At 44.0% G+C, this 27,998-nt stretch overlaps 4 protein-coding genes across 8 annotated transcripts; 2 read left to right on the top strand and 2 right to left on the bottom strand.

Annotated features, from left to right (window-relative positions):
* Position 1: 1 nt before the first annotated feature.
* c4h22orf39 (chromosome 4 C22orf39 homolog) lies at positions 2 to 995 on the top strand. Its single transcript, XM_085910394.1, has 3 exons — positions 2 to 156; positions 506 to 673; positions 760 to 995. Exons 1-3 carry the CDS (start codon positions 127 to 129, stop codon positions 889 to 891), a joined length of 330 nt encoding a protein of 109 aa, XP_085766520.1. The 5' UTR covers positions 2 to 126; the 3' UTR covers positions 892 to 995.
* Positions 770 to 2,414, bottom strand: mrpl40 (mitochondrial ribosomal protein L40). The gene is made up of 5 exons (XM_085910393.1): positions 2,256 to 2,414; positions 2,048 to 2,125; positions 1,768 to 1,923; positions 1,494 to 1,575; positions 770 to 1,402 (listed from the first exon to the last, which is right to left on the bottom strand). Exons 1-5 carry the CDS (start codon positions 2,315 to 2,317, stop codon positions 1,175 to 1,177), a joined length of 606 nt encoding a protein of 201 aa, XP_085766519.1. The 5' UTR covers positions 2,318 to 2,414; the 3' UTR covers positions 770 to 1,174.
* On the top strand, positions 2,354 to 16,069 carry LOC147058283 (lipoxygenase homology domain-containing protein 1-like). 2 transcript variants are annotated; one of them, XM_085910380.1, is made up of 43 exons: positions 2,354 to 3,593; positions 3,653 to 3,767; positions 3,874 to 3,885; positions 3,961 to 4,041; positions 4,110 to 4,294; positions 4,357 to 4,455; positions 4,558 to 4,706; positions 5,476 to 5,599; positions 5,735 to 5,844; positions 5,919 to 6,059; positions 6,133 to 6,268; positions 6,387 to 6,547; positions 6,621 to 6,707; positions 6,790 to 6,925; positions 7,008 to 7,162; positions 7,253 to 7,413; positions 7,472 to 7,548; positions 7,627 to 7,823; positions 7,885 to 8,077; positions 8,295 to 8,455; positions 8,529 to 8,844; positions 9,339 to 9,490; positions 9,791 to 9,924; positions 10,011 to 10,156; positions 10,340 to 10,444; positions 10,519 to 10,647; positions 10,732 to 10,896; positions 11,285 to 11,466; positions 11,589 to 11,705; positions 11,782 to 11,944; positions 12,101 to 12,255; positions 12,327 to 12,536; positions 12,603 to 12,729; positions 12,802 to 13,010; positions 13,094 to 13,279; positions 13,341 to 13,468; positions 13,545 to 13,662; positions 13,732 to 13,906; positions 13,968 to 14,153; positions 14,218 to 14,388; positions 14,461 to 14,593; positions 14,663 to 14,818; positions 14,945 to 16,069. In XM_085910380.1, exons 1-43 carry the CDS (start codon positions 3,170 to 3,172, stop codon positions 15,423 to 15,425), a joined length of 6,948 nt encoding a protein of 2,315 aa, XP_085766506.1. In that variant the 5' UTR covers positions 2,354 to 3,169; the 3' UTR covers positions 15,426 to 16,069. The 2 variants fall into 2 exon arrangements, with proteins under 2 accessions (XP_085766506.1, XP_085766505.1); XM_085910379.1 differs by lacking the exons at positions 2,354 to 3,593; positions 3,653 to 3,767; positions 3,874 to 3,885; positions 3,961 to 4,041 and having other exon boundaries at positions 4,129 to 4,294; positions 14,945 to 15,263; positions 15,357 to 16,069.
* On the bottom strand, positions 16,067 to 27,682 carry ark2cb (arkadia (RNF111) C-terminal like ring finger ubiquitin ligase 2Cb). 4 transcript variants are annotated; one of them, XM_085910384.1, is made up of 9 exons: positions 27,618 to 27,666; positions 27,077 to 27,489; positions 22,147 to 22,459; positions 21,882 to 22,013; positions 21,477 to 21,606; positions 21,299 to 21,403; positions 20,435 to 20,530; positions 20,082 to 20,185; positions 16,067 to 19,998 (listed from the first exon to the last, which is right to left on the bottom strand). In XM_085910384.1, exons 2-9 carry the CDS (start codon positions 27,135 to 27,137, stop codon positions 19,881 to 19,883), a joined length of 1,059 nt encoding a protein of 352 aa, XP_085766510.1. In that variant the 5' UTR covers positions 27,138 to 27,489; positions 27,618 to 27,666; the 3' UTR covers positions 16,067 to 19,880. The 4 variants fall into 4 exon arrangements, with proteins under 4 accessions (XP_085766510.1, XP_085766514.1, XP_085766509.1 ...); XM_085910388.1 differs by lacking the exon at positions 27,077 to 27,489 and having other exon boundaries at positions 27,618 to 27,682; XM_085910383.1 differs by having other exon boundaries at positions 27,077 to 27,659.
* Positions 27,683 to 27,998: the final 316 nt, after the last annotated feature.

Genomic DNA, 27,998 nt, shown 5'->3' with positions numbered 1-27,998 from the left:
TGTTCTTTACTGATATTTACTGCGTTACAATATTTCTACAATGCCTAGCATGAAACAAGCACTACAACAAATGTACAAAATACGAGTGTAAGTGAACGCATCTGTCATTAGCAAGCCAAGCTAGCAATGGGAACGTCAGTGCAGAGAGAATGGAGGGTAAAATACACATTGACGTACTATTATGTTTATTTATTGAGCTGGAGGTGTTCTCAGCGTTCCGTTACAAAATATTGCTTCGTGGTAATGATAAAGTCTCAACTGTTAATTAGCAAAGAAACGTCTTCGCGTTACTACGCTAGCAATTAGCTGTTAAGTCAAACATTTTCTTGAGGCATGTTAGTTGTTCAAACCTCATGTGTACTTAAATTCAATTTACAGAGTTTACATAATCATAACTGCTAACTTTTTTTACTATAAATAGATCGGATTGTGGTATATTCACGGTGCAATTTCCTCTAACAGGTAAATAAAACAATCACCTTTGCTGGCTTTTTTTTTTTTTCAGACCCCACGCGCCTGCAGCGACTACTGGAGTGAATACAAACACTGCAAAAGCTTGTGGAATCGTTTCCATCACTACTACACTTACGGTACCTCTCCATCCTGCCAGCAATGGAAAGTAGACTACTACAACTGTAAAGCATGCGAGAAGAACACAAGCGCTGAGGCCAAGGTGAAAAACGTGCCATTCATTTTCTTTGGTATTATCATTAGTAAAGAATGCAATGATGCAAACAAACACTGAATTGGGATTTACAGGAATTACTGCAGACAAGCGAAAGGAGCCGAGTAGCCGAGCAGAGGAAGTTCCCCCCGGTGTGGGAGCTGAGGCGAGACCCACCCAGTGACTGGCACTTGCCCCTCAACTATGAAAAACCTCAGGACTCTTGAAATGTAAAGAAATACACATTGAATCTTTGTCATTGCACAGTGCTGTGCTGTATATAGCCCAACTGAATGGTGTTTGAGTACTAAACACTTGGGAATTTAACTCCGGTTAGTCTTTATTACTGTTTTGTTTGCTTCAGGCCTTTATACATAATATACATACAAAGTCAAACCTCATTGGATGGCATGATTGCTTGATGGTTCATACATGTATTGTTAATCCAGTAGGTGAAAGTACAAGACTATTGTTTTTCCATTTAAAAAAAAAAAAGCATCTTCCCGCTCATCACTGCGTGTAGACTTTTGTGACGTCGGTGTACTTCCCATCGGGCGCTTCATAACCGCTGATTGGTGGCGTGGAAGAGGGGCCCTCGTGTGAGAAAGGGAACAAGAGGGGGTCTGGTTTCAGTGCTGCCTGGTAAAGCTCTTCTGATTCTGCCTTAAGCTCATCCAGTGCCTCCTTCTGGGCTTTGAGGGCAAGCTCGATGGCGTCCATCTCAGCCAAATGCTGCTCCTGCAAAAAAAAAAAAAAAACAGATGTCGCAACTAGTCTGCAAACTCTATGAGCCTTTTTTTAATTTTGCTTTTGTTGAGAAGGTCATTACATGTTTGTATCGGGACCACTCCTTCAGCAACAGAGCTCGGTCTTCACTTTCTTCAAATGACAGCCTGGGAGCGGAGCGGACCCTTGGTAAAGAAAACAAAATTAGTATTCAAAACAATTTTTCCATAGGAAATAAGAAAATTTAAGACAACCAAATAATTAACAGGTGTTAGTAAAGATGTCGTAAAATATTTGAATGATGCTGTCGACTCCTAACACTTCTTAATTGCCAGATTAGTTTAGGAAAAAGTGACACTCGAGAAGCAAGATTGCACCTGGTCTCATCCAAACATTTGGCTGGAGTGATAAAGTCCTCGATTGGGATCAGCTCTGGCGGAACCTTCTCCAACTTTTTCAACCTCTTCTTTAGCCTTTCCCTCATCATCGTCTCTCTTCTGGGATCCACTTTCTTCTTCTTTTTGGGCTCCGCACTTAAAAAATAAAAACAGACACACACTCAACAAAAACTATAAACTAGCAAAACTATCTCGCTAGGATACAATGGTCATTGGTCTTAATTTTTAGTGAAATGTCAAGTTCCAGTATAAACCCTACCTGAGCGGAGCAGACGTCCTTAGTGTCATCGCTGCAGTAAACCAAGGACTGTGAATGCCACCATTTTCTGCCAGACCACTAACGAGCCAGACACAACAGGAAAGACACTAGGGTTAAGGGCAAATAGGCTACAGAAGCAATGGTCAAGTGAATAACCTTAAGCCGCAAGAGACTTGGCTTCAGTCAAAATATCGCTTTCTAAACTTACGTCATTGGAGCGGTCTGCCGAGATAAAATCCAACCGATACAGCGAGTTATAGCCGCAGTCATGTCTTTTTTAATTCACTAAAACTGTCAAAGAACTGTCAATTTAATTCGCATGTATTCGGGCATCACCTCGCTGGGAAAAGTCGTGGCGCGGATTGATGACGTAGGTTAGAGCTAGCGAGCTTTTATTTTGCTAAAGCACATTCGCGAGTTTTATGGTGCATAAATAATATAGACTTTCATGTTGTTCACCTTTATGTACTAAAATTACTATTAATGTGCGACGAATTTGCTTTTCAAAAACATATCGTAAGAGTTGTATTTATATTTTTTGACTATTCTATTCCTTTATTTTATCGTATTTATTTTAGCCGATAACCGTGATCATTTTGGTCACTATAATCGCAGTTTTCACCTTTCAATCAGTACACACTAGTTTTTATTATTTTTTATTTTTTTGGGTGAATTACCCCAGATCTAATTGTGGATATTTTCTCTTCACACTTATGGAGTTGGGTGGTCCCACCTCAGTCATGTGACTTCATTAAAGATGATCATTTATAATGAGGTCACACCATGAGGGTCTTCCCCAGTTTCCGCCAGTCAGACTTGCAGACCTTTGGGTCACTCTTGTGCATTCACAGGTCAGTTTCATCAAGTTTCACCGCAAGACACAGGAATCGGTTTCAGGGTAGTGCATAAATTAAAGATGCCCACAAAGACGAAAAAAAAAACAAAGCAGAGAGTAGGGGAGGAAACCAAAGATGTGGAAGACCAAGACGCCGAGTGTCTGCTTCTGAAGACCAAGAGGAAAAGTCAGAAGGGAATTCTGGAGATCGGAGGAAGAAGAAAAAGCAGCAGAAGGACAGTGAGGAAGGCTTTAGCTCTGACACATCAACTGATGTAACATGCAACATGACAAAAGAACAAGTTGAAAACAAAGCTAAGAAAAAGAAAAGTAAAACAGCGAGAAAGGATGATCTCAGCGATCAGTCGCAGAGCACAGATGATGAAGACAACAAGAGAGCGGGCAATCTCCCAGATGTGATCGCGACCACCAAGAAAGCATCAAGCCGGCCTTCCAAAGACAAGATGGGCTCCAAAGATAAAAAATCCAAGAAGGACTCTGAGAAAGAGGAAGAACATGATGAGGAGGATGGGAAGAAGAAGAAAAAGGACAAGAAGAAGAAAGGATCCATGAACAGCGATGAGGACAGCAAGAAGACAAAAGGCAAAAAGAAGAAGGTGGAAAATTACGTGGAAATCTATGAGTGTGAGCTTCGGAATTACCAGGCAGAAATGGTGGAGAACTATGAAGATGAGTACCACAAAAAGAAAGGTATGTTCTCGACATCCAGTTTTTGAATCACACAAATTATTGTTTGTTCACTTTCTCAGTATATGAAGTGGTGACCATCACGGGCGATGAGAGAGGAGCAGGCACAGATGCAAATGTCTTTGTCACTCTCTTTGGAGAATTCGGTATTACTCCCAAAGTCCATCTGGCTAGCAAGTGAGTTCCTCTCACAAAAGGGAATTTGGAATTTTATTTTATTTATTTTTTATATATATATTTGACCTTGAATACGACTCATGTGTCCTTTATTTTCCCCCAACAGCACAGAGAAAAGGTATGTTGCTCTTGTGGTGGTGGATTTTAGAGAGCATTTTTCAATTTTGCTCATTGGACATTTCCACCTTTCCAGGAGTCGCACTGCATTTGAGAGAGCCAAAACAGATGTGTTTCGAATAAGAACCCACAATGTTGGCTCCTTGAAGAAAATACGGTAAGACGTACCGAGACGTCATTTGTGTCATAACCCTTTTTTTGCTAACCACAACTGCTTGACTTCAGGATTGAGCACGATAACACAGGCCTGAACGCCAGCTGGTTCTTGGAAAGGGTGGTGGTGACCGACGTGATCAGACCTCACCTGAGGTATTACTTTGCTTGTAATAACTGGCTCAGTAAAGCGGAAGGGGATCGCCTTTTCGTTCGAGATTTACTGGGCACCGCCGACCCCATGGACATGCCCAAATGTAAGGAAGACCGACAACGATACATTCAGGCGACATTTTATAATGTTTTGTTCATTTTGCAGATAATAAGTACATGGTCAGCGTATTCACTGCAGATATAAAAGGTAGCGGAACGGACGCTGATGTCTTCATTAATATCTTTGGAGAGTTTGGAGATACAGGTAAGGGGAATGAATCAAAGGTTGTTCTTCGTTACATATATTTGTGAACTTATATAAGAGTTTATAGAGTGGCCGTTATAAATCATTGTGTGCTTGTTTTAGGGGAAATGCTACTGAATACTGACAAAAACAACTTTGAGAAAGGCACAGAGGACAAATTTACCATTGAAGCACCAAATTTGGGGAAAGTGAGGAAGATCACTGTCGGCCATAATAACAAAGGCTCTTCTGCGGGATGGTTCGTTGACAAGGTAGAGCACACCCATTTAAAAAAAGAAAGAAAAACATATTTATTTTACTGATAAAATATAAAACTGTTGTTATTTAAATCAATATAAAATCAAATATAATATAAAAAATAAAATAGAAAAATAATATAAATCACCATAATTTAAAAAAAGTGCACTTACTGCACTTCAGTCTGCCTATGTAAAGGCACTTAAGATTTGTGGTCCTCTTATTTCCTTTCAGTCCTCTCATCTGAGTCACTTATTCAACTACATGAGCTCAACTGTAGCATTCATGCATGCACGCACGCACACACACACACACACACACACACACACACACACACACACACACACACACACACACACACACACACACACACACACACACACACACGTACACACACACACACACACACACACACACACACACACACACACACACAGGTGGCATGCGCATGATGTCATCCTAACCAACATGTAAAGAGAAACCCTTCCCCATTAAGGGATTAACTTCCATCAAGCAGACAAAGAAGTTGGTAGATTTGCACTGTTGACCGACACCAAAGCTACATTTACCTTTAAAATGATGTTCCCGGCAGTCATGGCAGTCTGTTTTGCTCAAACTTGAGTGTGCTGTAGAATTTAGGGGGCTGAGGGGGGGGGGAATAAATATTTGATAATGGGAAATTTCTGTGAGCAATTAATTCACTCACCCATCCTAAGTCTCTCTCTCTCATTCATTGTCCAACTACCGTAAGAATGTTGTTCTCCTTGCTGTTGTTATTCAAAGGTGGTCGTGGATGATCTGGGAAACAAACTAGTGTATGAATTTCCCGTCAGTCGATGGTTTGCCATCGATGAGGACGATGGCAAGATACAGAGAGATATTTTAGTGGGAGGAAGCCAACCCACAGGTAAGAGAAAAAGAAATCAGCTGAGTAACAAATATTTGACCTGCTACAACAAAGCCGCCATGATTAGTTGTTGCTTTCAGTTCTGTGAACCATAGTGACACGGCAGGTAGTCACACATGTAACTATTTCTGTCAGGGATCGTGTACAACGTCCAGATTGTAACCGGAGACATCCGAGGAGCTGGGACCAACTCCAAAATCCACGTAGTATTGCATGGCAGCAAAGGCTTGAAGAATAGCGGCAAGGTCCCGTCCATTACTGGATGTGGATTCTGTTAAAAAAAAAAAAAGCCAAACTGAGAGATCATTTTACTGTTCAGGTGTTTTTGGAAGGAGGCAAATTTGAGCGCGGTCTTACCGACATCTTCAACGTGGAGATCGCCGCGCTTCTCAGCCCGCTCAGCAGGGTCACCATCGGACATGACAACGACGGGGTCAGTGCCGGCTGGTACTGTGACAAGGTAAGAAACATCCAAAGACATAAAAAAAAAAAAAAGCGACTTTTTATAAGGTCTGATGTCGCTTGTTTTGCAGGTGGTGGTTTACTGTCCATTCACGGGCATCGAGCAGACCTTCCCGTGCTCTAAATGGCTGGACGAGAAGGAAGGAGACGGACTGATTGAACGAGAACTCTACGAGATGGTCTCACTCAGGCAGAAACGGCAAAAAAGTAGGTTCAATCTTTCGTCCTAAAACAAAAATAAGGTCCGGTTTGCTTCCGGCATTCAGTTCGTGGCAACAGATGAATTCAAAACAAACAACGCTCAGTCGATCCGGTTCTCCTCTAGAGCATCCCTGGTCCTTGTGGGTCTGGACGTCTGACCTGGCCAATGCCGGAAGCGACGCAGATATTTATTTCCAGGCGTACGGAGACAAGGGGAAGTCGGATGAGATCAAACTAGACAACAAAACCGATAATTTTGAGAGAGGACAAGTGGACAGGTTTGTGGTAAGTCCATTCGATGAAAAGCTCACAAAGTGCTGCAAGGCTCGTTGGCTTGATCGTAGGTTCTCCTCTACAGGTGGAGCTGCCTGATTTGGGAATTTTAACCAAACTGCGTATCTGGCATCAGAAGAGAAATCCTTTTGCGGGATGGCATCTAAGTAAGGTGAGCTTCTCATTTACTTAGATGACTCTCAAGGAGTTTTTGCTTCCCGTGAACACATTTTGCATCCATTTGTTGTTCTTAGGCAACGCTAATGAAAACACTAACCAAGGATAAATATAATTTTCCTTGTGAGCGTTGGTTGGACACAAATGAAGACGATAACGAGGTGGTGAGAGAGCTTCCTGCCATGGGCCGGCAAATTGCTGACCCACTGCCTTGTATGTATGCACTCTTTTTTTTCTACTTCCTAGACCTGAATTAGACATCTGGTAAGGACTGACTGGATACGATGTTTTGCAGTGCTAAAGTACAGAGTGACCGTTTGCACCGGGACGGTCGGCGGCAGTGGTACGGACGCGTCGGTTTTTCTCAATCTCATCGGCGAGCACGGCGACACGGGAGATCGAGCGCTGGTCAACTGCAAAAATAACATCAACAAGTTTGAGAAAGGGAATGTGAGTGAATGTGGTGGCTACCACAAAGACTGGGAGAATTATGAATGAACCTTGGGCGTTGATGGCACTGTTGCGCTGCGGCGTCCTCAGCTGGATGAGTTCGTCATCGAGGCCGTCGCCATCGGTCAAATTCGCAGGGTGAGGATCGGGCACGACGGCAAAGGCGGAGGCTGCGGCTGGTTTCTAGAGAAAGTCGTGGTGAGAGAGGAAGGACAAGCTGAGGCGCAGGCCGTCGAGTTCCCCTGCAACAGGTGAGAGGTTGACATCGGTATTGCTGTTACAAAACCCTTTCACGCATACGTTGTGCAGATGGCTGGATCGCAATGAAGATGATGGACAGATCGTTCGAGAGTTAGTCCCGTTATCGGACGGCCAGCGTCTTTACAGTAAGAAAGGCAACTTTTGATTTACATGAGGAGTAACTGTGCTTCTTGACACCGGCGTTTCGGTGTGCTCTGCTCCAGATGTTGGCTATCACGTCGCGGTGAAGACCGGCAACGTTCCCGGAGGCAGCTCGGACTCCACGGTCTATGTCAAACTCTACGGGGACAAAGGTGACACGGGTAAAATGATGCTGGTGGTCTCTGACAACAACCTGAGTAACTACTTTGAGACGGGTCGCATTGACATCTTCACCGTGGAGACTTCAGATATTGGACAGGTGAGACATCTTCTGGTACGGAATGCCACAATCCGGATCTTGGTTTGATCTTTCACTCCAGATCAACCGCCTGATGATAGGCCATAACAATGAAGGCATGCGGGCTGGCTGGTTTTTGGACAGCGTTCAGATCTTGGTCCCCGTGAATGGAAAGCATTACATGTTCCCATGCCATCGCTGGCTCTCCAAGGGGGAAGCCGACGGGAAGACAGAGGTGGAGATTTACCCCAGCGAGATCCTGGACACGCAACAACGTATGAAACACATTTACATTGATGTGGGAGTCGGCCATTTTTTTCATGACTATATTTGCCATTTGTTGGTTCCTTATTAGGGGGTTATCGTAGAAAAAGACCAAAATGAATCAAATACTTTCATGTTGATGCATTGCCATAATTAGATGACAAAGAAACAGTTGTTGAGACTGGTTGGACGCAGACACAATTAAAATGCCTCATTCTTTCTTTCCAGTCATCAACTATGAAGTAACAGTAGTGACCGGGGATGAGATGTTTGCCGGCACCAACGCCAAAGTGTTTATTCAGATTTACGGCAGCGAAGGGAAGACAGAGGTCATCAGACTTGACAGCCGGTCCAACAATTTTGAGAGACGCTCCACAGACATATTCAAGGTAGCCGACGACACCTTTGTCACCTCAAAAAAAAAAAAAAAAAGAATAACCAGAATCACTGCTGCTTCTCAAGATCGAGGCCAAAGACGTGGGCAAAGTGTTCAAGATCCGCATCGGCCACGACGGCTCGGGTGTCGGATCTGGCTGGTTGCTGGACACGGTGGAGGTCAAGCACCTCGCAATGGTTATGATGCCCAAGGAGAAGAAGAAGGAGGATAAGAAAAAGAAGAAAAAGAAGAAGGATGAGGAGGAGGATGAGGAAGGGGCGGAGGAAATGCAAGAGGTAGTGGTAACGTATCGTTTCCCCTGCTCGCGTTGGCTGGCCCGCGGAGAGGAGGATGGCGAACTGCAGGTGGAGCTGCTGCCTGACGGAGCCGAAGAACTGGAAGGTAAAGTTCTCTCTTCCGCACAGTGTATTTGATGTCAATTTCGATCAGCAACAGAGAGCGCTATTGTCCAAAAGCATCAATGTTAAGTGAAAACACAACTGTGCCACAAATCCAAAATGTTTTTTTAAAAATGACCAACAAAAATGATAATGATCGTAGAGCTGGCTCGACATATTTAGCTAGTTAAAATAAGCTGTGACACGTTTTCAGAGGACAGGAAAGCGCTGACGTCAGCAAGTTGCAAAAGAATTTGAAAACCGACTGATTTACATTGACATGGTAACACGTACAGACTTAAATCGTAATGACTTAACTATACATAACTATACGTCACGAATGATTTAGCATTTGTACTGACATTTCAGACTTTTCCAGTCACACATATTGCTGTATAGAAAGAACGCCTGGCTTGCTTTTGACACTGCTTACTGCCAACAATGTAGGACAGAAGGTTAATTTGAGGTTAATAATTCATCCCTTCCATTGTCTGGTAGTTAACACCTACGAAGTGTGCGTCTTCACGGGTGGCGTGCTGGGAGCCGGGAGCGACGCCGACGTCTTCATTAATATTTACGGCGAGAACGGAGACACCGGAGAGCGTTATCTCAACAACTCCGACAACATCAACAAATTCGAACGAGACGAGGTACGCCGTCTCATCTTTCTCGGAATGTTGTCTGTGCTGCAAATGAAGCAACGTTTTATCTCCAACAAGACCGACATTCTCCTAAAACAAGCAAGCCAGCTGTGACTGAGAGAAGCTGAGGCGCATCTAAAGCGTCGCTGAACCTGTCCTACTTTTACTCATGACTTGAATCCATCGCATGAATTATTCATCCCGTCATCACCCTTGTTCCAGGAACATAAATGCTCTCCACAGTTGTCTTGCTATCAAAGAATTTTTGTATGGAAAGTAAACATTCCAGCAACTATAATTATGTTGCAGGAGGATGTGTTTATGGTGACAGCGATTGATTTGGGTCCTCTGAAGAAGCTTCGGATCCGTCATGACAACACGCGGTCGTATTCATCGTGGTATCTGGATCGTGTGGAGATAGTGGACACAAAGGATGATGTTACGTGGGTGGAATTCGCCCGAACTTTAGTCACTCGTTTAGGCCTTTTTTTTTTTTTTTTTAAATTTGCGCCCTCTTGTGGCTTTTCAGGTACTACTTCCCATGTAATCGCTGGCTCGCCGTGGATGAGGATGACGGGCAGATAGCGAGAGAGTTGGTTCCTGTGGACGAGGCCTTCATGAAGAAGGATGAGGATGAGGAGGGAGGCGGCGCTACTCTGGGGCTCGAGCAGAAAGGTAACTCATTTCTAATGAGAGAAAGATAAAAGAGGACACTGTCTCTTTTTCAAACATTGTCACCCTCTTAAAATAGTGGCCAGTCATATTCTGACAACAATTGTTTGTTTTGCCTGAAACATCTCCTCACCGCTAAAATCGGTCGCATCCTCAGTTGAACAAATCCTTGACTTTTTCTTTCAGCTATGTCGACTACATACACAATAAAAATAAAAACTGGAGAAAAGAAGTACTCAGGAACCGACGCTAATGTCTTTGTCTCATTATTTGGAGAGAACGATGACACGGGTGAGCGAAATCGTCAAGGTTCCGAGGTGTTGTTTTTAACTCCCCGACATTGAGATTTGTTTTGTTATCGACAGGTATCATCAACCTGAAGGCCTGTAAGAACTACAAGAACAAGTTTGAGCAAGGCGCCATCAACGAGTTCATTGTGGAGGCTGTGGACTTGGGCGAGTTGGAAAAGCTTCGTATTGGTCATGACATGTCAGGTGCGGGAAAACAAAAGCCATCTGTGATGATGACCAATGCGGATAGGACTTGAGATTATTATTATTATTTTTTCCTCTTTACAGGAGGTTCACCCGGTTGGTTCTTAGACTGGGTGGAGATTGACGCCCCCTCCCAGGGTCTGAGGTTGCGCTTCCCGTGCGGTCGCTGGTTGGACAGAGGAGAGGACGACGGCGCCATAGTGAGGGATCTTTATCCAGCCGAGTTGCAGACTGAGCTGTACGCACCGTGTGAGTGTTCAGCAGACAGGAAATGAGTTTTGAGTTAAATAGCGGTGCGTCGTTTCATTTTCAACACCACATACGTAGGTGTACTTTTTTTTTTTTTTTTTTTACTGATTTGACCTCCAAAAACACGATATCCATTCTACTAACACTTTTATCTCAGAGGGTAGTAAGTAAGTAAGTAAGTAAATAAATAAATAAATAAATAAATCCCCCACATAAATAAATAAATAAATAAATACCACAGATAAATAAATTTTTTAAAAAAATAATAAAATGAATGTATTAAAAAAATAAAACATATACATTCATCACCGTTGTACCTAACGTATTGGCCAGTGAGCAATCATGCCTCCACGACAAACCCTTTCTCCGTTGTCTTTTGACTTGTCAGTTGTGCCCTACGAGCTGAAGATCTACACCAGCGACGTGTTCGGCGCGGGGACAAATGCGGATGTGTTCATCGTTTTGTATGGCCAGAAAGGAATTTGCACTCTGCAGAAACATCTATGCGTCAACAAGAGGGAGAGGCGGCTATACTTTGAGAGGGGAGCTGAGGACATGTTCATAGTGGAGGTAGCTTCAATTTAAATTAAGGGTCACTTGAATCCAATTTTTTTTTTTAATCTCACCAAACTTGACATTCAAACGGGTGTGTAGACTTTTTTTTTAAATCCACTCCATGTACTCTGTGCTAGTTAGAAGACGTCGGCGACTTCATCGAAAAGATCAGAGTCGGTCACGACAACAGGGGCTCCAATCCTGGGTGGCACCTCGACAGAGTTGAGATCAGACGCCTGCTGAGGAAAGGAAAGGTAGCACAAAACAAAACTGTCCATAAACGCACTCTTAAATCCAATGACACACTTTGGGCCATATTTACACGGCCAGGGTTCAGAGACGACCGTTTTCCCGTGTGAGCGCTGGTTGGCCAAATCCGAGGATGACGGGGAGACGGTGAGAGAGCTGGTCCCGTCGGACATCATTACAGAAAAACTGCTCAAGGGGGGCTCGCTGAAGCGCACCGAAACCGAGGTGGAGGATGCTTTGGAAAGTGAGCTTAAAGAATTGATTGCCCGATTACTGCTGGGATGACATCCAGCACGCCCGCGACCCCCGTGGGGACAAGCGGTATAGAAAATAGATTCCACAGTAGTATAGAACAAAAAAATCTTTTTTTTCTGTTCACTGCCCCCCCTCCCCCTGCCAGCTCACCAGTACCAGGTGTCCGTGCGCACTGGTGACATGTACCAAGCAGGAACGGATGCCAACGTCTTCCTCACCATCTATGGAGACCTCGGGGACACGGGAGAGCGCAAATTGTCCAGATCTGACAACAACAGGAACAAGTTTGAGAGAGGACAGGTTTGAGAGCGTGATGCTGCAAGGGAGGAGGGGAGTTGACGTCACTGCTTTTAATGCCGGCTGGTTTCTAGGTGGATAAATTCACCATTGAAGCGGTCGACCTTGGCCAAGTGTTTAAGATCGGGATTCGTCACGACAACTCCATGATGGGGGCTGACTGGTATCTGGATCAGGTGGAGGTGCTGGATGTGGACACGGAGGAGGTTTACATGTTCCTATGTGAGCGCTGGTTGTCAAAGAAGAAGGAGGACAAACGCTTGGAGAGGACCTTCTTTGTTAAGGTTCACTAAATGTGACGAGGCAAAATAACAACACGCAAATAATTAATACCCATGTTTGCATTTCAGGGTTATGAAGGTGAAAGAAACACTGATCCAAATTCCAAGAAGATGGCTCAAGCTAAAATGGGACTGGATCGCAATGCAAATAAAAAGAAGAAGAAGAAGAAAATGGCAGTGGTGGAAGAAGGGCCAAGTAAGGATGGGAAAAAAAATCCCTCCATTATAGCATTTTGATATATAACGTTTTTCTTGTGCGGCTTTTCAGTCATCCCTTATCACTTCACTCTGTCTACCGGGCTGGAGCGAGATGCCAGCACCACCGCCAGGGTCTACGTCATCATCATCGGCCCAGGAGACCTGGAGACGGAGCGGCTTTGGCTGGATCTGCCAGATGGGAAGAAATCCTTCGCAGCTGGCAGCATGGAGCATTTTGTGTGCTATGGAACCGACGTGGGAGAGATCAAGAGGGTGGAAGTGAGAAGATTGGTCTCCTCTTGTATTTCAAACACACGGCAGCAGCATCTCGATATATATGAATTTGGCTTTCCGTTCTTCAGCTCGGCCACGACGGCGCCACGCCGGAGAGCTGCTGGTTGGTGGACGAGCTGGCGATCGGCGTGCCCACCAAAGGCATCAAGTACAGCTTCCTGTGCAAGTGCTGGCTGGCCAAAGACAGGGGGGACGGTCTCACCGTCCGACTGTTCAACGTCCTGGACGCCAGCACCATCAGCATCAACCGCAAAGTGAGTGGCGGCCGAGCGTGTCTCCATAAGTGGATGAAAAAAAATTCACCTGTTTGTGTAGGTGATTTATTCCACCACAGTTGTCACGGGCGACACGCAATACGCCGGCACGGACACCAACATTTTCCTGACTGTGTTTGGAGCCAATGGGAGTACAGAGGAAATTCTTCTGCCCAAGAATGAGGACAGGTCAGTGTCGTGGTAAAATTGAGCTAATGATAAAGATAAGGAAGTCCCATTTTTTTTCATCAATATCAAAACTTAGGTTTGAGAGAGGCCAAGAGGACACATTCACCCTGGAAGTCGACGACATTGCTCCTCTCAAGAAGATACGAGTGAGGATCGACGGCAGCGGCAGTCGTCCAGATTGGTTCCTCGACAGGGTAACTTCCGAAGAGGGAAATAATATCCCAAACACATTTTTGCAGGGAAATTCCATTTTTCAAATCCAGATCCTGTTGCGGAACCTGACCACCGAGGTGTACACGTTCACCTATGAGAACTGGCTGTCAAAGAGCAAAGGTCCCAGAAGGACTCGAGTGTGCGAGCTAGCGGCTGTGGTGGATGAGGAGGAGATGGTGGAGAAAACCACTTATGTCATCCAAGTCCAGACCAGTGATGTCACAGGTGAGATGACCTTATCAAAGATGTCAAACTGTAAATAGTCACCCATATCTACTCTCCTCAGGCGCTGGCACGGACGCCAATGTGTTCCTGATTGTGTTCGGGGAGTTTGGCGACACGGGGACGCTACCGCTGAAGGAGAGCGCCAACAGGAATAAATTTGAGCGCAAAATGAGAGACGTGTTCCGCTTCCCCGACATGCTCAGTCTGGGCGAGCTTTCCAAAGTGCGAGTGTGGCACGACAACAAAGGTAACGATGGGTAATATCTCATCGGATTGCGCAGATGAGCAAATATCTTTTTTTTGGGTAAAAGGTGTGGCTCCCGCCTGGCACCTGGATTATATCGACATCAAAGATGAGAGTATGGATCAAACGTTCAGGTTCCCGTGTGACCGCTGGTTGGCTAAAAACCAAGATGACGGTCAGATCATCAGGGAGCTGGCGTGTGCCAACAATGACGCCTTGGACCTCAGCGACAAAACAAGTCAGTGACTTGGGATGACAGACAGGAAGAAGAAAACATCCATGTTGATGGTGTGGATTTGCTTTCAAACAGAATATGAAATGGCCATCACCACCGCAAACACTGAGGGCGCGTCCACCAATGAAAACGTTTGGATTGTTCTGGAAGGAAGAAAAGCCCGCTCCAAGGAATTTGTTCTGGAGAATAAAAAACACAAATTCACACGGTGGGTCTTTCAGCGCAAACAAATCGGGCCAGGAATCACTCAGACGTATTTATTCGATTTATTTGACAGCGGTGCCACCGACACCTTTGAGTTCTCGTCCAAGCACGTGGGCGAGATCGCCGGCATCTGCATCGGACACATCACCAAAGACGGAAAGAAGGTGAAAAGTGAATCCTCCTGGCACGTGGCAGAGGTGGTGGTGACCGAAAAAGAGTTGGGAAACAAGTGAGTGACGCCAGACGCACCACAATAGACAAATTCGGCTTGCGTCGGATCGAATTAGATCCCGCAGGTATACCTAATGAGGTGTCACCAGCAGGCTTACTTGTATAAATGGCATCCCTCCCTCAGGTATTTCTTCCAATGTGACGCCCGAGTACCCCTGGCATCCAAAAAGGATCAGTTCCAGAACTTTGAGTGCTACAAGTCAGTGGAGAGCTTTGCCAGCAAAGTGCGCAACTTGGTGCCCGTCAAATACAAGATCATCGTCATCACCGGCGACATCAAGGACGCCGGCACGGACGCCAACGTCCACATCACCATCTACGGCGTCAACGGCGACTCGGGCCGACGTCACCTGCGCAAGAAGTTCCGTAATCTGTTTGAGCGAGGCCGCACGGATCGCTTTGTGATAGAGATGCTGGATCTGGGGGAGCTGCTCAGAGTCAAGGTAGAGCAAGATAACAGCGGCTCCAACCACGGTTGGTTTTTGGAGTGCGTGGAGGTGACCAACATGGCCAACTCGGTCACTACCATCTTTCAGTGCGCCAAGTGGCTGGACAAGGCCAAGGCCGACGGCCGGACGGAGAGGATCCTCTACCCCAAGTACTAGTATGGTCCATAGAAAAAGTCTACACACCCTGTGTTCAAATGCCAGGTTTTCAAATATTTTACAGTGGGGCAAGTATAACTAAAATGAGATCATGTTTTTGCACAAGTGTGCACACCCTCTGGGGATGTGACTGTGTTCTGGTAACCTGTCACCTATTAAAACTAGGGTTAGGGTTTCAAAGTAAGGTTTCAAACTAGGGTTAGGGTTTCAAAGTAGGGGTTCATACTATGGTTAGGGTTTCAAAGTAGGATTCAAAGTGAGGGTTAGGGTTTAAAATTTAATCGTAAGTTTGTGCCAAGGGGAAACTCATCTGATCAGTATGTTTCTTATTATTGACAGCAAATATCATAAATGTTTATCGTTACACTTTTATGTCAATAAAGTGTCACTTTTTTTGCAAATTAAATTCATATGCAAATGAGAGAGCACAAAAATTTACTTCCACCAACTGTAGAATGTTTTTTTTTTTTTAAAAAGAATTTGAATATTTTTTCAATATTTCTGATGTTTTATCAGACTCTGTATATTTCTCAGCTTTAACATTTTTCGTAAGTTTGACCGAGAATGTGTGTACAAATTGTATACTGCCATTTTGAGACTCTCATTCAGTGACCGTGAATAAAAGCATCAGAAAAGGTACATTTGTTGTCAGCATTTTAAGCGTTTTATTTGAAAAACACATAGAAAAAGATCATATACAAGACAATAAATAAAAAAGAGACAGAACAGTTTGGGTTAAGCTATGCAACTTTTTGCATTGTCATTAGTAATAAATACAGTACAAAAATCCACCCAGAGTGAATCTAAAGGTTCTTTTTTTTTTTTTTTTGTCTCCACAATATCCATCACTGATCAATGTTATTCTTCATTATGATTTCGCTATTGCTTTCATATTATTGATGATACATACTTCTACTTCTCTATAAAATACTCAAGATCATAAAACATTGCGCGGTTACAGCAAAACAGCAGTGTGTTGTACAAAGATGGCCACTTCCCTTTTTCACTGGCAGGTTAATAATAATCATCAGAATCCACATTGTTTCTCATTTTCTCATTGTTGTTTACTGTCAGCAGCAAAGAAAGGAATATTCAAGAAGGTATACAGCATCATATGAAAGACATCTAAACAAGAGCTACTCCCCACATACACATAGGAAAACCTGAGAAGGACATGCATTGAAAAAGCTTGTGCTTTCAAAGTTCTACTGTTTCCTCGGCTGGACTTTATTTAATACTATGGCTACGCTCCGCTTGGCTCGGGAGCAACACACGAGGGTACACTGTGGCAGGCGCGCGGGCTTAAGCTCAGTGAGAGCACACAAATAGTCATTCGAAAATGCTAAAACAAAAAAAAACAAAAAACAAAAAACAATCAGAATAAATAGTCAAGACCAGCCAGCCAGCTTCATTCAATTCCAATATTGAGTTTTCCCTTTTTTTTTTTTTTTTTAATCTCCAAAAGAGTTATTAGCATTGAGAGGACAAGCACACTGAAAAGTTAGCTTATTACAGCCACACTCCATTTATAGTTGTGTTTTTATTTTAAATATATATTTGTCGATGATGGCTCAAGTTAGCATGTTAAGTGAAATACAATCCCACCCCCCCGCTGCAAATACATCAAGCAAAACAGCCAGCAATACGAAGGGCAACACGAGGCCTCGGGATCCAGATATGAGTGTCAGCAATGTGGAGTCAAAAAACAATTACCAAGCAGCATCGTATGGCAAAAAGAGCGATTACTAAGACAAAACGTGTCTCCGATCAAAAGCAGGGAAAGCTAAAGGGAATGTCATCTAGATCAACAGCACCATGCTGGTGTCAAAAGTGTAAGATGTGTCTTTGTTTTTTTTTTTAATAATAATCAAATCATAATCACACAGACGGCATGCAGAAGCATCCCCACCGACCCAATGCATAATGAGGTATTCTTTTTTTTGTCATATTTTTTTGTCTTATTTTAAATAAATATATCCATTGAATTGCAAAGTTATGAGACATTAAATATTCCACCACGATAGCTAGCTAGCTACAGTTAGTAATAAATAATGATTGTTAAATACTTAAGGCATCTTTAAATCACAGCATTCTATGTGAACTAGCAGAACCTCCCGTTATTTCAGCACATTTTTTTGTTTGATTTTCATTTTTGGATGGAGGTCTCACATGAAAACACAATCAAGTTATTCTGCGATAACAATCAAGCAGTGCTAGTGCCACGCTGATGGGGAGGGGGGGAGCAAATAAGTCCAATTATTTCTATGCCTTTTGTGTTCTTGGAATTCCGACGTGGCCCTATCACTTCTTGGTAGAGAACTCACAGGGAAGCGTGAAAATATTTGCATTCCAACCAAAACACAAACCCCTAAGACAAGAACCCACACACATCACCAAAACAAACGGAAAAACAAAAACAGGCAACTCCACATGGTAGTGCATTTACAAAAAAAAAAAAAAAACCCACACGTTACATTACAATAAATATGTTTTGTCTTTTTTTGCAGTGTTGCAGCTATTTCTCTTCACTGTGATTAACATGGCATGTCAACTAAAAAAATGGCAAGACAATTAAGAACAATTGTTTGGTTGTTGTTTTCTTTCAAAATGGATGGCTTTTAATCCCTTTCGTCCTAAGACTACATGCACGCACGCACACACACACAGGCCATCACAGTATAACCACGAAGGAATTGAGCATTCAAACTAACGCAGGCAAACCTAGTGTCTTGTTGTTTTGTTTTTCCCCTATAACACCACTTGCATGTGAGTGGGCGCAACCGAAAACGGAAATGGGCATACAAATTGCGACAAAATGAAAAAAATCATACAAAAAGTCACATGTGCTTGTTCGGTAGGCAATAAGGTTCTGAGAAATGTCACTCATCTCGAGGCAAGATGGCGGAGTTGCTGTCACACCCGGTGCCCGTAGAGGGGGTCCGAGATTGGTATCTGAGTGGAAGAGGATCGGGTGGGGGGCACACGGGGGGGTCTCTGCGTCTACTTTGCACCACTACGACCACGTTGAGCACGACACAGCTCACAAGCTTGGTACACAAGCATGCACATCTGATGATGGAGGCCGGTCAGTGGGGGGGCGTCGCTCACGTCGCCCACTATGACACAACACACACCTCACTGGAAGCCATGCCTGCAGTTAGCCACATTAGCGTGGATGGCGTCTACAGTGTTCCCCCGCTGTACCGCAGTTCATAATCCTGCTATATAATATGATGCGATTGTAGGATTTGGCAGAAAAGGCTGAATTTAAAGTTGCGCTCCTTCGGTGTGATGCCACGTTTAGCCGCAATATGTCTAGAAAAGGATGTCCGATAATATTCGTTGCTTGAGAGCAAAAAGAATATACGCTAGTGAGTATTGTTGCTGCTCAGTGTTAAAGTCACAGTTTTTACTGTAACGTGGCTGCTAATTTCAGTTAGCACGTCTATATCCTTTTCAATTCAATGTTAGCATTAAGCTAGCAGACTTTTCATTTGATGAAATGATATGATTTGGTTGGTTTTGCATGAAAAGTTCAAATCTAAGGTTTGGTTGTCTTTGTTTTTGCGGCTCTGTCTGAGAGCAAACAGCTGCGAGTAGCAAATACAGCTGAAGCAAACATGCTGTGCCTCTCATTTTTAGAAAAATGCAAGCAAGTCAGTGACGTGCAAAGGCTTCCAAAAAATCGTAGGGCATTCGAATCATCCATTGTTTAAAGTGATGTTACACAATAGTTTCCTCATTTCTTGACAGCAGACATTGAGATGTTAAAAATATATCTATAATCTTGGAAAAAAATTCATTTGTCAATCAGGTGGATTTTTACCAATTAGGGGCAGTTGTGGAACGTGTCCCCCTTGGAAAAACGAGGGTTCACTGTAAATCCAAAAGAAACACAACACACAAGAGGGGGTGGTGGGGGGTGTTGTCCGCTATTTTTGGCCTTTATACACACAACGCACGCGATTAGCCTCCCCCACCCGGTTTTCTAACCGTGGGCTATCTGACACTCTCAAGTTGCTACACAACACTGTTACTCGGTAAATACTCAATCAGTACTAGAGCACACCACAAGCGTCGGGCTACACACCAATCATGCTTTTGTGTAGTAATGTTCTATACAGATGTGCTTGTGTGTGTGTGTGTGTGTGTGTGTGTGTGTGTGTGTGTGTGTGTGGAGTGTGGGGGGGTGCACACAGCATGACTCAGCACATCAGTCTATGGCCGCACCCACCCTTGTCTTGTACATCCATCCATCCATCCCTCCCTCCATCCAGCCCAGTCTTAAAACTGTGTCCACCGCATGCATCCCTGCTTGTGTGTGTGTGTGTGTGTGTGCTTTGTTATTTTCCTACCCTTGCCCCCTTGCCCTCCTCTCGCTAACAAGAGGGGAAGTGAGGAGACACCCCGCAAATCCCAAGAAGGGGATAGAGTGGAGGATCATGAGGCTTGCTATCAACTGTCGGGGTTGAGCTGGGTTTCAATGTCCACTCTGCAGATGGGGCACTTCCGGCTGGTCGCCAGCCATTGGTCTACGCACGCTTGGTGGAACAGGTGCATGCAGGGTAATCTCCTAAAAACACACATCAGACCAGCAGAGTCAAGGTCAAAGCCATGGTCAGACGTCAAAGGCTGTTGAAATGCACCGATCGGTACCTGACGTCCTCTCCGTCCTCCAGCATGGACAGACAAATGGTGCACTTCTCGTCTGTGTCCAGTTCCTCGTCGTCCAAACACATCTTCAGGTCTTGGGGGAATCTCTGCAACACCAAAACTCTTCGTCATTTCCTGTGTGTGTTTGTTTTAGCCTATGCCAGACTGAGCGGGGGGAAAAAGGTTGAAAAAGACTCAATGATGTCTTCTATGAGCCAAATGATGTGACACTCTTCTCCAAGTATTTGGGTCACGTTGGGCTATATGCGCTTATTAGAATTCACTGGAATGAGTCATCCCTCACAGTCTGCAATCTGCACCCTGGTGTCACTTAAGTCTCCATACAGTACGCTTACCTTTTTGTACTTGTGGGGAAAAGTAAATCTCTCGATGGTGGTCTGGACCGCGCCACGATTCACGCTGCCCAGTCGGTCTTCCAGCTGCAAAAGTTCCTTTTTGAAAGGAAAAAAAAAAAAAAAAAAACAGCATGAGAATTTGGAAATGTTCTATTTGTTGACTAGATGGGATTGGGGGGGGGGGGGGGGGGGGGGGGATTGTTACGTGGCAAAATATTGAGTGCATGAAAGATTTAAGTGCTTTGCCGCAAACAGCAGAGGCTGTGAGAAATTCCGGTTTTGGTTTGTTGCCTAAACAGAAGGAGAAAAGTCAAACACAACATAAAAGTTGGAAGAAGGTTGAGTGTGAATAAGTGGGGGCGGTAGCAATTGACAACTTGGCAGCAAACAATATAGTCCAACAGTTTAACGGGCTGCGAGAGGAATCCAAACAAAATGGAAAAGCGCAAAAGTTTGCACATTCTTCCTGTTCTATGTTGCCCTTTATGTCTTACGAGGATTATAATAGACTTGACAATGGATTTTCTTTATTTATCAAAGAAATTTGACTTTCACGATACCTCAGTATGCGAGTGCAATCTTTGTGAAAGCTTTTAAGAAAAAAAAGAAAGGGGAAGCATGAATAGTGTTTTTCTCTAAATAAATGAGACAATAGTCAAATTTGAGTTTCAGACGAATGGGAACTCCAGCAGCAGAATTGAAAATGATGTATCTATATGCTGTGATATGTTTTGGTTTGAATTTTAAATTCAATATTTTGTTGTTGTTAATAATTTCATTCTAAAATGGGGATTTTTGTAGACCAAATAAAAAAAGGCTCTCAATCTTGTCCCGGGAAAATGAATAGGTTCCTCCAACACCCACCTCGTAGCTCTCCCTGACGGCGGACGCGTGGCGTGAAGGGTTGAGACTCTGTAGCGCCAGCAGGTGCAGCTGAGGGTACGGATAGTTTCGTATCTCGTGGACGACCTGGAAGAGGACGGCGGGGCGGAGGTCAGTCCCTGAGGCTAAATGATAAATGGTCGAGATTGCAGCAGCTCACCACTTGCGTTGAGGCGCTGTTCCTGGGGAAGTGGTGCATCCTGGGAGATGTCAGGTAGTGCTGATAGTGCTGCGGCAGTGGGTGGATGTGGTACTGGTGTGGCGGGAGTCCGGTGTCTACACTTAGATCCCTAAGCAGAGGAAGTCAAAACATTTAAGTCATCATAGAAATTACGATGAATATGTGCCTTTAAGGGGCGTGGCCTAGTTGTGGCGTCAACAACCCGAGTCGGGCCAGCTGGTATGTCTGTGTGTGAGCATCTCGCCGTGAGTTGTGGCCTACAGCAGATCCTTTCTAGTTTTATCCTTTTGTATTTGACTGTTTGTCCCATATTTTTAAAAAGTGCTTTGTGAATGTGGATCTCCTTGCAGGTTTGGGCTGCATTTTGGCGTGTGCTTTTCCTACCAGTCTGTGCCCTCGGCCAGGTAGCGGGGTTGCTGCACCACAGGCTGCGGTGGAACGTGCAGAGGCGGGGGGAACTCGTAGCCTGGACGCAGTCTGTGGGGCTGGTGAGGAACCCTCTCTGATGTGCGTCTACTGACACAAAAAGGGACACGTTTTAGATTGAGGTTCCTAAAACAATGCATTGCAACAAAGCCTGAATGTGGAGCATGGAAATTCTCTCGACCTAATATTGTGGTTTGGGCTCTTTGTAGCTTTTGAGTTGTACCTGTTGGGTGGCAGGATGTGTCGATGCTGAGCCTCGAGGATCTGCTGCTGCAGGAGGTATTGCTGGTGTAATGCCTGAGGTAGGAAGGGAGGGGCGGGGATGTCCTGGAACTGGGGGGCGGACATGGGGTTGAGGGGCGGGTGATGTAGCGGAGGTCCGTGCTGGTGGCCGGGAGGGGCCAGGTGGGGGTTGATGCCCGACTGCGGCTGGGGCATGGGGAAGTCCATGGGCAGCTGGGCCTGGGGGCCTAGCTGGAAGTGTCGGCAAGAGGTAGCATGGCTGTGCTGCTGCTGTTGCCGGGTGAAATGGGATCCTGGGGGGGCGGAGTGAGAAGCAGAACATGTCAACACCAAAAATGAGCAGGAATTCATTCTGGGTGAAAAAATGGCTGTCACTGGGAGTGGATAATGTGTGTGTGTGTTTGTGTGTGTGACATAGCATGTTAATGAAGCCCTACCTCGTACCTACGGTGACAAAATGCTTCTGTGGGGGTGGGACAATGATGGATACCACAAGTGTCACCGAAACCAAACACCAAAATGTGCTCCGGCGTGAAAATACATGAGCCGCCATTTCGGGATCCTTTCCTGTACTCTGAAGCGGACGAAGCTCTGAACTACCGTGGAACTAAGTGCAGACTTGACCCTTTCCTGGCTGCGCAGTAGAATATAATATATATATATTTGATATTCTATAAAATGACCATTGTTGTTGGATTTCTGTGCCATTTTAAGCCTTACAAAAAAATGGCACAAATCTCCAATAACGTCGTATAGGTGTGATAGCATGTTGCTGTGGTTAAGGAAGACAACTTGGTTTTGCAGTTGACGTTTTACTGATGTTAGGGGTTAGGTTCTTCTAACACTGGTATGACATATGGCTTTGAAATGGTCCCTAAAAAAATAAAAACTTGATGGCCCTTCCAGGAATAGATGGGCTTCACCCTTTGCGTCGTCCGTATTTCACTTTTTATGACACTCTAGTCACGCATTGTCAAATATCAGCATTTACAGTTAAGCCTTCTTTTCTCCCTCTCAATATTCAGTTTCCAGGAAAGAATTTGGCTGGTTAAACTTGTCCCGACCACAACTATTTGGCGAGCGGTGCGCGCAGACAGTCGGAACACAGCGGGGTTCCTTGTGCAGCCGCGTTTTTAATGCATTGCACGTGTTTCGAAAGGCTTTTTTTTTTTTAATGGCATGAACATTAGTGACGTTCATTTAATCTTTCACAAAGACAATGTCATGTGCTTGTATTTTTTTTTTTAAATAGCTAGTTCATAATGCATTTTCTTTCACGAAGCGAGGAAATCAAAACGAACGGGTTGGTGACTGCAGCCAGGCGGCAGACAGGTAGCAACCTCGCAAGGCCGAGTTCAAAGGGGACGGGGGCACAGAGGACGTTTGGGGGAGGGGGGGGCGGCCAACCACGAATGAGAGCATTTCGGCTGGCACGGGCGCTGTGATGGAGGAAGCGTGGCGAATCGCCTATCTTTTGTCACAGCGGGAGAGGAGGTGGGTGAGGGTGGGGGGGGGGGAGGTGGGACGAGGGGTGGTAGAGGGAGGACAATAAATGGAAATCAGCAAGAAGCACACTGAAGGTTAGGAAAAACACTATATTCTTTATTGAAAAATATTAGTAAATTGTGTTTTTTTGTTTCTCTCGCTTTTTTTGTATATAAAAATCCATGCAACCAAAAATAAACCACATAGACTGAAGGCAAGGCCCACCATGCTCCGTATAGGGTTAAATAAAGGAACAAAAGCAGCATCCAATGAGCTACAGCACATGATTCAAGTACAGCAGGGTAACATCTTTGCTACAGAAAGATTACATTGGATTGATTCTCACAGATCAATGTAGAGTCAAACCAAAAAAAACAAAACCAAAAAAAATATGAATCATAAAATGTGACCATGCATTGAAAAAGTACTATCAAGAGAGACCACAACCAAACAATAGAGACGTTATTTACTAATAGAGAATCTCTTTTAGCAGTGCAGGAAAATAAGCATCCCTGTGAAATGGATAGCATTTTGGCCTTACGGTAGTTAGTGAGGGGAGGGGGGGGGGGTACAGGAAGGATTTTAGAAAGTGGTGAACCACCAGTAAGCTTGTTTTGCCTGCTGATACAGTGGAACCTCTCAAGTCGTCAAAACGGCTGCTCTTTACAACACTCGTTTGAAAGTCAAAAGGCTCTTTTTCTGGCTCTGCTTTTCAGTCATCATAGTTACAGATGATCAGCAGTCATCATGTCGAAGTTCTTTGTACCATGACTGGTTGTTTAAAGCTTGACAAGTTATCTTAGTTTTCAAACAGCTATGCTGCTTGTTATCAGCTCATCTGATTAGCATTTAGCTGGCAGACATCTATGCTAATTGCTATTAGCTCCTCTGATTAACATTTAGCTGGAAGTAGGTTGAAATAACATTTAGACATTTCATTCTCTTCACATAAAATTTCAACTGGTTTTATTTTGTTCCTATTGTGATAGCAAATTCCCTGAGTTTTTTTTTTTTTTTCCCCCAACAAAGGATATTATGTAAAACTAACAACAACAAAAATGTGAATTGAATAAAATGTTTTAACATGCTTTGAGGTTTTGGGATAGCAATGGACAAACTGCTATAAACTGGTTAACTTGTCGTGTTATACTTGGATGAGAGTCAAAGTCAATCTGACTTTGTATGAAAGCAACACTTGGAAGCGCAAATCTATTTCAAATGGGAAATGTTACGTTCCAAGCTAAACAAATTATAGTCACCGTAAGGAGAGCGCACAACCTTTGAGGTACCACTGCACTGGCAATATAATTTTGGGAGCTTGTTAAAAAAAAGAGACGTAGGGCAAGCAGCTCTAACAATTCAGTGTGATTCAATTTTTTTTTTCTTCTGTTTTTGCAAAAGGGGGAACAAAAGGACTACACAAAATGGAGACAGTTATGGCAGGTTGTCGTGTGCAGGCGCAGTGTACCTTCATTCCCAGCAGAAACTCCAAAGTCCAGCACACCCAAATTGATCTAATTTCAAATTCCAAAATAATTTTCTTTGACAATATGCCTCAAAAGTTCAAACCAGCATCTTGTTTTTTTCCGTTATCCACCTATAAGGGTACCTTTGTTTTCTTGTGCAATTATTGACTACATCATTTGTTAAAGCAGCAGTTGTTTGAAGTTTTATAATGACCCAAGTATTCATGCAAATTTTTTACTAGCCCGTCGATGGAATTTCACATTATATCCGATGAGTAATAAACATTTTCCATGAGAATAAACTATGTTTGATTGCACATTTAGTGTTTAAATATATGATCGATTTTGATTCTCCCACGTTTTCGGTCAGTTTTAGAGTTAACGTCAACAGGGAGTGAAAATACTGCATCTTTTTGGTTCAGTCAGTACAGTTACAATCATGCTTACTGTTTTTCTTTGTTTGTATTTAATTGGGCATCACTGAAGGGCTTGTGTTGGACTTAGGAGATCCCATTACACAGCGAAACGCTGATTTTCGAATTGTCACATGTACACTGCACCTTGAGTGAAGAAAAAGGAGGATGAGCCAAATTCTGGTGTTCAACGATGCGAGTGCAGCCGTTTTGGAAATCATGCAAAAATGTATCCACTTGACAGGAATTTACAGCATGTAGTCTATCAAAAGACTGGATGGGAGGTACACAATGACATTCCATTAAAAAAGGAGCTACATGTCCACTCGGGTGCTACAGCAAAAAAATTGACAGAAACAAAAGACAAAAAGGTGCTCTGCTCTAAGATGTTAGCTATGTTGTTGATATTTTTTTTTTTTTTAGTTTTTTTTTTTAGTTGGGTTGACATGGTTGGAATACATCTTGAAGGAAGGAGGAGAAAGAGGAAGAGGAGGAGGAAGAGGAGGAGAGGGGGAGGGGTGTTTTTTTTTTTTAATACCAATGTCGTCTTCGGATGGAAAGAGGAAATGAAGAAGGGGTTCACAATACAGCTAAATGCAGAGAACAGGCAGAGGCCACGCCACACCACACAGCAGCAGATGATCATTAGCTACACAATGGGGGGGACGACAAAGATCTGATAAATGCAGAATGTAGAGCCAGCCTCCATACTATGAAACAGGGAAATAAGAACAGAAATAAAAGCACAATGAAATCACTGATGCCACTGTTGTCAAATTAATTTTACACTGTAGCTTCACGTGTGCTTCTTTTTTTAGCCGCTCGCTCGCGTCTGTGCGCAAATATTGTTGCAGCACTCCAAACATTAAAAAAAAAAGCTGACAGTTTTCAGCAAATTGGATTTATTATGTTTTCCACAGCCAATTCTCTTGCGTATCGATTACCAATTTTGCCCACCGACGCAAAGAGTCATAAATAATCGCGGTGGCGAACGCAGATGATCTTCAAATGACATCATCCAGGCGCAGATAAAACGACTGGCTGAGGAAGGCTACGGCTATTTTTATGCAGTATTTTTACAGTGCAAACACACCAGCGCGTGTAAAATCAGAAGGTGCGCATTGCAATGTAACCCAAACGATACGAGCGGGGAAAATGGGTGGAATGAGCCACCGGGCTCTGTACGGGAATGTTGTTTGCACACAACAGCCGGCGCTTGCCCGATTCCTTTGTGACAATTGATTCTGCTTCAGGATGTAGCCAGCCCCCACATGAGCCTGCTAGCTTATCTCGAGTGCTAGTATCTGGATTTTAATTAAAGCCAACTACGGGCGCTGAAACATATCAGTCGGTGCTTTACGGCCAACGGCGAACAAGGCAAAAAACATCCAATTGCATTTGGCGAGGAGTTTGAGTGGAAACGACGAGCTAGCCGACGCGAGCTAAGCCAGCGGCTAATGGGAGCTAACTAGCCAATAGCTGCAGTGAATATTAAGATAAACAGGGCACATGTTTTTGCGTGCTTACCAACAAACCACGACCTTACCTCGGTTTCTTACTGAGCCGAATACGGGTAGAACCAAGTATCCGACATGCACCAACACCATCCTGGGATCCTTATTTTATGACACCGCTGGCTTATTTGGAGAATGAGAGTGCGGTGGGAGAAGTAGCCCATGCGGATCTACATTCAGGCGGCTGGGCTGGCTAGCAGCGCGCGGGCCGTACAACCGAAGCGTCTGTCTCACCGACTCACTCACTCATTCACTCACTCACGCACTCACTCACTTACTCATTCACTCACTAAACTGCTGTGCTGTACTGGAGCTCTGCGTCTATGCCTGCGCTCGACGGACTCGACTGCCTTCCCTGCCAGGTGATGACTGACAAAAGCAGACATGTCATTCTACGGAGCCGTCCGAGGGGGCGCTGTTTCCCCGTGACGTGACCTCGAGAGACCTACGATGGTAATTTCGATGCACACCAGATAACGAAGACTATTTTAGTTGTACTAAGTTCATTCTGTTTCCTTTTTCAATCACTTTTTGGTTCTTTTATCACAAACAGGGTATTTTAGGTTGCATTACCTTCATTCATCGATCAGCTGATAAAGACGCGTCACAACTACAGCAGTGACACTCTGAAGAAGGCGGAAGTTCATGCCGAAACATGTCAGGTAATGCAACCTAAAATACCCTGTTTGTGATAAAAGAACCAAAAAGTGAAGACTATTTTAATCTAGAAGATTCGGGTAATTATACGCGTACATTTTATTTTTTATATGATTATGATTATTACTGTTTATTTAATAATTTTATTTAGTTCAAATAAATCGAAACAGCTTCTCTGAGCCCAAAAATATTTTACATTTTTTAAATTATAATGTGACTGTTCGATTGATAAAAAGTATTACATATTTGTGATTACACCCTGTATTTCTTTTTTGTCTGCTGGCATTACTTGCAGTA

This window comes from Syngnathus leptorhynchus, chromosome 4 (assembly GCF_054491065.1).
Source record: "Syngnathus leptorhynchus isolate UIUO chromosome 4, UIUO_Slep, whole genome shotgun sequence".
In the NCBI taxonomy this organism is placed as follows: Eukaryota; Metazoa; Chordata; class Actinopteri; order Syngnathiformes; family Syngnathidae; genus Syngnathus; species Syngnathus leptorhynchus.
Note: the sequence above shows the minus strand (reverse complement) of the source record. Positions and strands in the feature narration are given on the sequence as shown.